This window comes from Morus notabilis, unplaced genomic scaffold (genome assembly GCF_000414095.1).
Source record: "Morus notabilis unplaced genomic scaffold, ASM41409v2 Scaffold315, whole genome shotgun sequence".
Lineage (NCBI taxonomy): Eukaryota > Viridiplantae > Streptophyta > Magnoliopsida > Rosales > Moraceae > Morus > Morus notabilis.
In genome coordinates this window covers 428,257-439,601 of record NW_010360512.1, presented here as the reverse complement: position 1 = coordinate 439,601, position 11,345 = coordinate 428,257, and the positions used below count along the sequence as shown (strand labels likewise).

Sequence of the window (11,345 nt, the reverse complement as noted above, 5' to 3'; positions counted from 1 at the left end):
AAAGAGTGTACCATTTAGTGAAGATTAAGAGCAGTATAAAGGGCGGCATTGTTACAATCTTTGTCAACCCCGAACTTTTTGTCAAATTTGATATATATATATATATATATTTTTTTTTTTTTGTTGCTCTCTCTCTCTTCCAATGTGCTATTTGATCTTAAGCGCTTGAAAGAATTCTTTTGTCTCAAGTCTAGCAATGTTGCTACTCCTTATATTCTATTTATTGTCGAGTATTGTTCTGAGGTTCCATTTTCAATTTGATTTTGCTCAGTTAAATTGTTTTCATCTTGACATTAGTGCCATTGAGTTATACGTTCATCTTTTAAGTCTAAGAGTAAGAGACTAAAGATAGTTATTTTAGCTTCTGCAGAAGACACGGAGAGAATAGGATGGTTTTTTAGATTCTGATTCGTCACTTGCACGACTTGTGTACTCTCACAAAGTTGAAGATGGTATTATCCAGCATATCAAATTGTATACAAATATGGAAACAAAGTCCAATGAGAAATTTGAAAGCGTTTAAATATGGTCATTGCATTTGACCTGACTGAACACAAAAGCTAAGAGCCTGTTTGGTTCATGGATTAGAACCATGAGATTTACGTGTATTTTTTGTGAGAGAAAATACTGTAGCGAACCATGAACTATGATTCGAATCAGAAAACGAATCCTCCAACCAAAACGGGCTCTAAAGCACTAGCTCAAAAGCTTATGAAATAAATACACGGTTGCCTTTTGAAAGTAAACCGATAGCATGGTTGAAACAGAAAGCACCACACATCTTCTCTTTTATATGCCTTGGGAAAAAACAGTCTTGAACATCACTCTCTGTTAAACTGTTTTTACTTTTGAAGTTCCTGTGGTTTCAAAAACCTTTACTTTTCCTCGTCTGTTGTTCTTTTGTCTTTCTTTAGAGATGCCTTGGACATTGTTCATTATCTGTGTACTTCATTTGGTTTCCAACATTTTAGTTCCATCCTAAAATCCAATATAACATAAATGATAGCTTTGCCTACCCACCTTTAAGGTAGACAGAGTCAAATTGTATAGAAAGGATTTCTACAACTATAAACCTTCTTATATATAATAAACAGTGTAAGATGACTTGTGATGTAATACCCCAGTGGGCACGCATTTAATCCGGCTTAAGGTGTGTTGGGAGTCTTGATTGAATAATCCGATCTCAGCTTCAGCATCTCTAGAAGGGTCGAGCTGAGACATGTAAGGTATAGGGTATAGTCTGATTTTATCAAACAGTTCGAAAACACATCTCTATGATCTTGATTTATCACCGGGCATACCAGATTAGAAAATAAAACATTCAACAAAGAAAGAATAAAAGATTAGAAAATAGAACAACCTTGATATGCTTATGGGAGATTGTAATCGGTCTATTGTTCCTCCAACCTACACATGCAATTTCCCAGACTTTAGAAGAGAAACCTAAAGTTGAGCTGCAATGAATTTTAACTTAATCCTTGTTATTTGTCCTCGCTAAAGTGGGTGGTATAATGGTGTTGATGTGTCTTCTCTCCTGTTATTTTTTTTGCCCTTTTCTTTTCCTGGCTAAATAACTCAGATATTTATGTCACTATAAGTAACTGAAACATCCAGAGAAGAAAGGACTTTGACTCTATTGCACCTATTTTATTATCCATGGAATTAAGCCGTCTAATAATATTTGAGCTCTTTAAGATTGTTCTCACTTTTGAATTAAGTAGTTGTTTTAGGACGATTTCTTATGTTGCTTTCAGGTACATGCATGCTTTAGTTTTGCTGCTGATCCTGATTTTCTTAAGAATGACATTCGTGTAAAGCCTGATCTGGATGGTCTTGGTGCTCTGGGGGATGCGGGATGGTATTGTATTCGATCAATCTTGTGGGCTGCTAACTTTGAACCACCAAAAACAGTAATAGCATTGCCCGGAGCTGCTCTTAATGAATCTGGGGTGATTTTGGCTTGTGGGGCTTCATTACATTGGGAAGACGGGAAATCAGCAACATTCCATTGCTCTTTCTTATCAAATTTGACAATGGATATCACTGCCATTGGGACCAAAGGAACTTTGCACGTTAATGATTTCGTAATCCCTTACCAAGAAAAGGAGGCGTATTTTTCTACCGGCACTGAAACTGGGTTCAACGAGCTCGTGACGGGTTGGGTACCACAGCCAAGCAAGCATGTTGTCATTACAGATCTTCCTCAGGAGGCTCGCATGGTAAGAGAGTTTGCTAATTTGGTAGGAGCTATTAAAAATGGCTCCAAACCTGAGAAGAAATGGCCAATAATCAGTAGGAAGACACAGCTCATACTGGACGCGGTCAAGGCTTCGATTGACAAGGGCTTCACACCAGTGGAGGTTGTATACTAACCATTTGATTCATCTTCGTTGTCTGATGTGCTTGTTTCTGATCAATAAGCTGTTGTGTTTTTTAGACTTGTTCTTCGTTTCTGGTATAAAGTTCATGATTCTCTTGTATTTGCTGAATCTACTTGCGCTCAGCTGGTAAATCCTTCTGATGTCTTTCAAAAACTTTGTCACTTCTATTGCTTGTATTGCTAATGTTTTTTGAGTGGACAAGAAAGACACGCAATAAAACAAATTGAGTGTGAAGGGATGCTCTGTTTATGATTCAACGGGCTAAATTGATATCTTCTCGATAAGAATATAACTGGTGCTGGAACCCAATTTTTCTGATGGCGTCAATTAAAAATAGAGATTTTGAGTGAAAAAAAAAAAAAAAAAAAAAGTAATGCATTTAGTAGTGGGATTTTAGTTTACAAGGGTTACTATTCTTTCTATTTCTGGTTTCTTTTTTCCCGTTCGTTGCTTTTGTGCACATTGGTTAATTAGCGAAAGTATATATTGTTAAAATATAAATGCCATATTCTGATTCTGTGCATGGAATGAAGGTGGCTAGAGGGGTGGATTATTGATAATTTTAGTTAAAGGTTGGTTAGGTTTGTCTATGATTCTGAATGTGGGCAAATCAGGTGTGATCTTTCCTAAGAACATGTATACAAGGAAACAGAAGGGTGGTGGGTAGATAATAATTAAATGAGAAAAAATAAAAATTCAACTGATAAATCTAATAGGGTTACTTTTATCACTTTAAACATAAAAATTAGTTACCTTTTTTTTAGATTTTTATGTTTATTTTTTTATTCTTATTTTATTTAATTCATGTTTATTTTATGTTATTGCTACTTTAGGGTATGTTAGAAATGTATACTCAAATTATGATTTTAAATTTTAACGTTTAAAATTTAAATTTTTTTGTAAGAAAAAAATATTGTGACATAATTAATTATTTGAGTTTGAATATATGAAACAAACGGATCCTTAATTTAGTTTTTTCTCTGATTAATTATTTGTTGTATTTGTGTAGGTTAATCTTTACTATATAAGAAATCCGTCCTCCAGGGACGAAATGTTTGTGTGCTTATTTTTTCTTTCTTTCTTTTTTAATTAAAGTTTGTCTATATTTTTCTTCTCCCTTTTTAATTCATTTATTTTTTCTCCTATATACGTTCTTGTTATTTTTTTCCTTCCTTCAATTGTGATTCTCATACATGCTTTTTTCCTAATTGCTTTCTTGAATATGTCACTACCTAATTTTTTTTTTAAATAATTTCAAATACATTTTTTATGTGTACCTAATAAATAATCTTTAACATATACATATATATATATATAATATGTTTTTCAAGGGATCTCCTTTTTTTGTCATTGTTTTCTGCTTTTTACTTTTGATCCATATTTTCCTCCTTATTTTTCTACTTTTTCTTTTGTTCTCCCTACTTTTTTATTTGCTTCTCCTAACAATTGTGCTTTTTTTTTTTTTTCTTTTCCTTAATTGCACCCCTCAAATAATATCTTCTTAGAAACATTTTTGTCGTACAACGCACTCAAATACCTTTTTTTATATGTACCCCATTAATAATGAACTATCCAACTTTTCTGAACTTTTTTTCCTTTTAAATGTGCTCTACTAAATTAAACTATTAGGGGAATAATATTTAAGTACAACTAAAATTTAGAAGAAAATTTAAATTTTCGTGTAAGAAAAAAGAAAAAAAAAAAACAAGAAATGCATATTTAAGGCGCGCGCTTCTAACTAACTGCTTCTAACTAACTGGTTCGGTGAAATGAGGCAATTATGGTGAATTAGGGCTTTATTGAAATTAAAAAAGGCTCAAAAACCGAAATTGACTGCGGATGAAGCTTCCCCTACACGCAGACAAGCAGAGTGCTAAATTACGCTCGTCAACAGCCCTTGGATAAGCCACTGTTCTTCTCTGTGTGTGAGTGCAATACAATCACCAACTCCGCGCGTCTCCAATTCCTTGGCTCAGTGTTGCCCAATCCAGCTTCGCCATGCGTCGTATGTCATAGCCTTTAGCCTAATTTTGGATCAACTGTATCGCACCCTATACAGCTCCTGTGCACAAGCGCGCTGTACCAAATCCTGCTGCACCACGTCACCCAACCACGCATCGCCATGTGGAGAACGCGTCAGAGCCCTGGCTGCTTCCTTTTCTCTGCTGTTACGTTTATTTGTTTCAATATTTTTCTTTAATAAAAATTTTAAATAAAAAAAGTTTTTATTAGTGAATTCTTTCACAAAATTTAAATTAAGAATAAATATTATTGACTTAAATGCGTAAATTAAACTGGCCATAAAGATCTAAATTAACCGTTAGACAACAAAAACTGTTATTTATTATCAGCTAGAAAACATTATTGCACAATATTGAGAGGGTCCAAATTCAAGTGGGTAGAAAGGAAACGTGAGATAACTTTAATAAGTAACGTCCTTTATATATGTATATACTACATACATACATATAGACAGATATACATATATATATATATATATATATTTGCCATAAAACATCAATGATTGTATGAAAACGCAAATGCAAATGGAAAGAAAATGATCATGCATGCGTGCAGTCCAAGCAAAATAAAAGTGTCCTTTTTTTCACGTACATGTGCATCACCCGCTAAAGCGTTGCCAAGTGTCCAGTAGTCCACTGTCCTCTTATCAAAGCAGAGCTCACAACAGTGCCATGGCGATCGAAGCCCCAATCCGGACCGGAATCCTCGGCTGCGCCGAGATCGCCCGCAAGCTGTCACGCGCAATCAGCCTTTCCCCCAACGCCGCCCTCTCCGCCGTGGCCAGCCGCAGCATCGACAAGGCGAAGGCGTTCGCGGAGGCCAACGGCTTCCCACCACACGCGAAGATCTACGGCTCCTATGAATCCCTCCTCGACGACCCCGACATCGACGCCGTCTACGTCCCTCTCCCAACCAGCCTCCACCTCCACTGGGCCGTCCTCGCCGCCAAGAAGAACAAACACCTCCTCCTCGAGAAGCCAGTTGCCCTCAATGTCTCCGAGTTCGACGTGATTCTCGAGGCCGTAGAATCCAGTGGAGTCCAGCTCATGGACGGCACCATGTGGATGCACCACCCCAGGACTCTCACCATGAAGGACTTCCTCTCCGACGCCGATCATTTTGGTCAGCTCAAGACGGTAACCAAAATTCAAAATCCCCTTGCCTCTTCTTTAAATATGTCCTTGTTGAAGAAAATTTCGTCACAATTTTCTTTGCTCTCAGGTACATTCGTGCTTCAGTTCTGCTGCTGATCCTGCTTTTTTGAAGAACGACATTCGTGTAAAGCCTGATCTGGATGGTCTTGGTGCTCTGGGAGATCTCGGATGGTATTGTATTCGATAAATCTTGTGGGCTGCCAACTTTGAACTACCGAAAACAGTAATAGCCTTGCCCGGAGCTGTTCTTAATGAATCTGGGGTGATTTTGGATTGCGGGGCTTCATTACATTGGGAAGATGGGAAATCAGCAACATTCTATTGCTCTTTCTTATCGAATATGGCTATGGATATCACTGCCATTGGGACTAAAGGAACTCTACACGTTAACGATTTTGCAATCCCTTTACCAAGAAAACGAGGCATTTTTTACAACAGACACTAAAACTTGCGAGCTCATGACGGGTTGGTTACCGCAGCCAAGCAAGCATGTTGTCACCGCGGATATTCCTCAGGAGGCTCTCATGGTAAGAGAGTTTGCTAATTTGGTAGGAGCTATTAAAAATGACTCCAAACCTGAGAAGAAATGGCCAATAATCAGTAGGAAGACGCAGCTGGTACTGGACGCGGTCAAGGCTTCGATTGACAAGGGCTTCAAGCCAGTGGATGTTGTATGCTAATTATTTGATTTGTCTTCGTTGTCTGATGTGCGTACTTGTTCTCCTCAATAAGCTATTATGTGTGTTTCTTTAAAATAGAAGTTTCAGAATTATTCTTATTTTCTGGTATAAGGATCATGACTCCTGTATATGTGCTGAATCTACTTACAACAGCTGGTAAATTCTTTTGATGTCTTTGGTCGGAGCCTAATATGATTGTATATAAGTGTTAGTTTTATCTCATCGATCCTTAGTGCTTGAAAAGTCCGTCTTCCATAGTGCCATCTTATCTAGACGCTCGTGGGAAACCATTTAACGCTCATTTTTGCTTATTGATTTTGTGCATGCATGTTAAATGGTAATTAATCTTTAGAAATCTTGACAAATATCCTTAAACACTACATTGGTCTTGTTTTTACCTCTTTTTCTTAATTAGTACTTTTTTTAGTGAAATATTATATTAACAAAAGGGTACTAATTAAAAATAAGAGGTAAAAATCTAAATTCATACACTATTAAGAATAAGTTAAACAATTTTCTCAAATCTTTATCATTAGCTAGCAAACATTATTGCACAATATTTAGAGGGTCCAAATTATTAACGTGGGTAGAAAGAAAAGGTGAGATAACTTTAATAATTAACATGCCTTTTCTATGTATACATACATATATATATATACACACACACACACACACCATAAAGCATGAATGATTCTATGAAAAAGTGCAAATGGAAAGAAAATGATAAGCAAAACACATTGTATATATGCATGCTTGCAGTCCAAGCTAAATTATTTGTCTCTAAGCAAAAAGTGAGGTAAATGACACAAATGTCAAAAGTTTTGAATTTTGTCGGCTTAAAGGAAATTTACCCTTTTTACCCCAATGAAAAAACGTCTATTTTATCCATTGCTTGCGTACGTGAGCACCCGGTCAAACGTTTCAAAGCGTCCACTCCACTTTCCTATTATCAAAGCAGGTATACTTCCACTTCCAGCCATGGCGGTCGAAGCCCCAATCCGGATCGGAATCCTTGGCTGCGCCGAGATCGCCCGCAAGCTGTCTCGCGCCATCAATCTTGTCCCCAACGCCGCCCTCTCCGCTGTGGCCAGCCGCAACATCGACAAGGCGAAGGCCTTCGCGACGGCCAATGGCTTCCCTCCCCACGCGAAAATCTACGGCTCCTACGAATCCCTCCTCGACGATCCCGACATCGACGCCGTCTACGTCCCTCTCCCAACCAGCCTCCACCTCCACTGGGCCGTCCTCGCCGCCAAGAAGAGGAAGCACCTCCTCCTCGAGAAGCCTGTCGCCCTCAATGTCTCCGAATTCGACACAATTCTCGAGGCCGTAGATTCCAGTGGGGTCCAGCTCATGGACGGCACCATGTGGATGCACCACCCCAGGACTCTCACCATGAAGGACTTCCTCTCCGACGCCGATCGTTTCGGTCAGCTCAAGACGGTGATAAAAATGCAAAATCGCCTTGGCTTTTTCTTTAAATATTCCCTTTTTGAAGAAATTTCATTTTTTTTTTTCCTTGTGTTACTTTATGGAAAAAATATGTAAATAGTCCTCTTTTACCATTTCTTTTTAATACTAGTTTAGAAACGTGTGATGCACTTATTTGAGTTGTGATTAAAATTTTTATAACGTAAAATACAAACAATAATATGTAAAAAGAAAGAAAACTACTTAGAAATTAAAAAGAATACGCATTGACAGTCATTTAGGGAAAAATGTAGTTACATGAAACATTAGAAATTATAAAATAACAAAATTTAAAATATTAAAATTTGAAACTTAGAAAGAAAAGAAAGAAAAAAGTAAAGCACCTAAAATTCACCATTTTATTTTATTTTATTTTCTAAGAAGAATTCACCATTCTAGTCTACTATGGCATAAACAATGCCACATGTTATTTTTGTTTTGATATTATTAATGCTTATGTCTTTTATGTATTTCCTTTTTTTTTATCCTTATTGTCCAATTATCCCAAAGTCATAAATGTTCTCCCAATGTTTTAAAATCTTTGTCAAACTTGATCTTTTTGTCGAATTATAATTTGATTATTTTTCTCTAAGTGCTGTTTGATCTTCGGGGCTTGAAAGAATCATTTGGTCTTATTGCCCCTTATCTTTCTTTTCTTTTTTTTTTCTTTTTTTTTTATCAACTCAGGCTTTTCCTTTTCAATTTGATTCTGCTAAGTTGCTTCGTTTAAATATTTGAAAATGTTTTCCAAATGATTGACGTTATTGTATTTGTGCTATACTTTCATCTGTTAAGTGCAAGTCGTTAAAGAAGTTTTTTAGCTTATGCGGAAGAGACGGAGAGAAAAAGATATTCTTTTTTTTATATTATTATTTTGAATCATCACTTGCACGACAAGTATACTCTCGCATATTTGAAATTGTAGTCAAATATGAAAACAAGTCGAGTTGTGAATTGTCATGTCCAATAAGGGATTTGAACACGTTTGAATATCGTCGTTTCATTCTCATGTTATTTCTTTTTTTCCTTTCCTTTTCCTGGCTAATAACTCAGATTATGTCATTGCAAAGGAATTGAAATGTCATGAGAAGAGAAAACTTTAACTCTCGTGTACCAATTTTATCATCCATGGAATTAAGTTGTCCGATAGTATTTGAGCTTTTGAAGATTATTCTCACTTTTGAATTAAATAGCTTTTGTTTTAAGATTATTTCTTATGTTGCACTCAGGTACATTCGTGCTTTACTTCTGCTGCTGATCCTGCTTTTTTGAAGAATGACATTCGTATCAAGCCTGATCTGGATGGTCTTGGTGCTCTGGGAGATCTAGGATGGTATTGTATTCGATCAATCTTGTGGGCTGCCAACTTTGAACTACCGAAAACAGTAATAGCATTGCCCGGAGCTGTTCTTAATGAATCTGGGGTGATTTTGGATTGTGGGGCTTCATTACATTGGGAAGATGGGAAATCGGCAACATTCTATTGCTCTTTCTTATCGAATATGGCTATGGATATCACTGCCATTGGGACTAAAGGAACTCTACACGTCAACGATTTTGCAATCCCTTACCAAGAAAACGAGGCATCTTTTACAGCAGGCGCTGAAACTAGGTTCAACGAGCCCGTGACGGGTTGGTTACCACAGCCAAGCAAGCATGTTGTCACCGCGGATCTTCCTCAGGAGGCTCGCATGGTAAGAGAGTTTGCTAATTTGGTAGGAGCTATTAAAAATGGCTCCAAACCTGAGAAGAAATGGCCAATAATCAGTAGGAAGACGCAGCTGGTACTGGACGCGGTCAAGGCTTCGATTGACAAGGGCTTCAAGCCAGTGGACGTTGTATGCTAATTATTTGATTCGTCTTCGTTGTCTGATGTGCGTACTTGTTCTCCTCAATAAGCTATTGTGTGTGTTTCTTTTAAATAAAAGTTGCAGAATTGGTATAAAGATCATGATTCTTCTGCATGTGCTGAATCTACTTACCTCAGCTGGCGAATTTTTCTGATGTCGTGCAAGGATGGTTTCTGTATGTGCTTGTTCTGCTAAGTTTCGGAATTGTTCTTGTTTTCTGGTATAAGGATCATGATTCTCCTCTATATGTGCTGAATCTACTTACAACAGCTGGTAAATTCTTTTGATGTCTTTGGTCGTTTGAGTTTTATTGTATCCACCACTCAGGAGACTCCTTTTCTAGGTGGGTGTGAGGAGCCTTGGGAGATAGTCTCTCTGGCTTTGTTAGCCATTGGGTCTTTGGTTTTTGTTGGACTTGATTGTTTGCGGCGTCTACGGACTGTCTTGTTGTTTTTGTTTTTGGCTTTGTGCCCTTCCTATGAGGTTTGTTTGCATTAAAAAAAACGTCCTAGTTATCAATAAAAAAAAAAATCAAGTAATAACAACAATAATAAAGGAGTTTATGGAGAGAGTGAAAAACACAATTTGAATCCATGCGTCTATTGTCATCAAAGAATTATCACTTGATTACCAGCTCTTCCACTATCACGAACGATCGACTTTCGACGTAGCCACACCTTTTACAAATGGTGACTTTTTCTTTCCGAGGCTCAATACATACACTCTTCAACCGCTAATCTTTGTGAAAATATTGACACACTAATGACTGTTGTTTACAAATCTGGCTGCACTACTCATTATATCATGCAAATTTCCACTCTAAATCATTAATATTGTATCCTACAAACTCATCGTTAGACAAGGAAATAAAACAAGCCAAATCAGTTAAATGCTTGGTATACTCAAGGATCCTCAAGTTTGATGTACTCGAGGATCCTCTTTGCAATTATTAAATGGGTTGTTTTTGGAGCTTCCGTAAAACAGATGAAATTGGCCGACCAAACTCATGGAAGAGACATGAAGATGTCCGAAAAACGTTGAAAGGTCCAAATGCAAAACCATCCGTGAACAATAATACTGGACTTGGTGGCATGAACTTATTTTACTAGCTAGGTGACGTATTATAATAAAAGGTCATGCTCATATGTTCTAATATCAAAAATGGTATTTATATAAAACCTCATTACTCATAAAATAGTGGGTCTTACTAGGTTGAGTCACACCTACTACCCTAGCGGGATCCACCTTTTATAAGTAGCGGAGTTTTAACCTCATCGAGATGAATAGAAGTACTCTTCTAATATAATATGCGGTGTGACAATGGTGAGTCCCACATTGACAGGAGTGAGGTGCACTTATTGTCTTTAAGTGCGCACCAATTTCTTTCTAATTAGTAATTACTTGATAATCACTTAATAGAATCCACTTATAAGTCACTTTATTACCTCTTTTTAAAAGCTCGTAGGTTTTATACTATTTTTTTTTTTGCTTCTACGTGTGTTTATTAAATAAATAAATTAAAATAGTCGTATGATAATGGCACCCTAAAAATGTACGTCATATAGTGCCATTAATGGATGGTCACAATTTTTAAATTTGCGTCAATTCTTATGGTCGATATACTCGTAGTCCTGATGGAATATTGTTGCTTAGTGCAAAGCAGCAATGTAACCACCGCATTCATGACTCGTCAATTAGGTATCCCGACATGATACTTTGTCGTATTGCTAATAGCATTACATTGGTACATAAGCAGAAGTATATTTAGAGACTATAAGCACTAATTAA

At 36.9% G+C, this 11,345-nt stretch overlaps 2 protein-coding genes and 1 pseudogene across 2 annotated transcripts in view; all 3 read left to right on the top strand.

The window, feature by feature from the left end:
• LOC21399507 (uncharacterized oxidoreductase At4g09670) overlaps positions 1-2,680 on the top strand; it is a 3,891-nt gene extending 1,211 nt beyond the window's left edge. The window contains exon 2 of the mRNA XM_010096576.2: positions 1,755-2,680. Within this exon, the coding sequence (XP_010094878.1) occupies positions 1,755-2,372 (618 nt within the window). The 3' untranslated portion in view covers positions 2,373-2,680. The remainder of the gene's footprint in view (positions 1-1,754) is intronic.
• Positions 2,681-4,932: 2,252 nt separating this feature from the next.
• LOC21399506 lies at positions 4,933-6,416 on the top strand (annotated as a pseudogene).
• Positions 6,417-7,124: 708 nt separating this feature from the next.
• On the top strand, positions 7,125-10,011 carry LOC21399504 (uncharacterized oxidoreductase At4g09670). Its single transcript, XM_024164588.1, has 2 exons — positions 7,125-7,680; positions 8,937-10,011. Exons 1-2 carry the CDS (start codon positions 7,216-7,218, stop codon positions 9,552-9,554), a joined length of 1,083 nt encoding a protein of 360 aa, XP_024020356.1. The 5' UTR covers positions 7,125-7,215; the 3' UTR covers positions 9,555-10,011.
• The last annotated feature ends 1,334 nt before the right edge of the window (positions 10,012-11,345 follow it).

Coding starts and splice junctions, on each gene's coding strand:
- LOC21399504 (XM_024164588.1), top strand. CDS start 7,216: ATGGCGGTCGAAGCCCCAATCCGGATCGGAATCCTTGGCTGCGCCGAG. Junction 7,681..8,936: donor GTTTCGGTCAGCTCAAGACG/GTGATAAAAATG, acceptor TGTTGCACTCAG/GTACATTCGTGCTTTACTTC.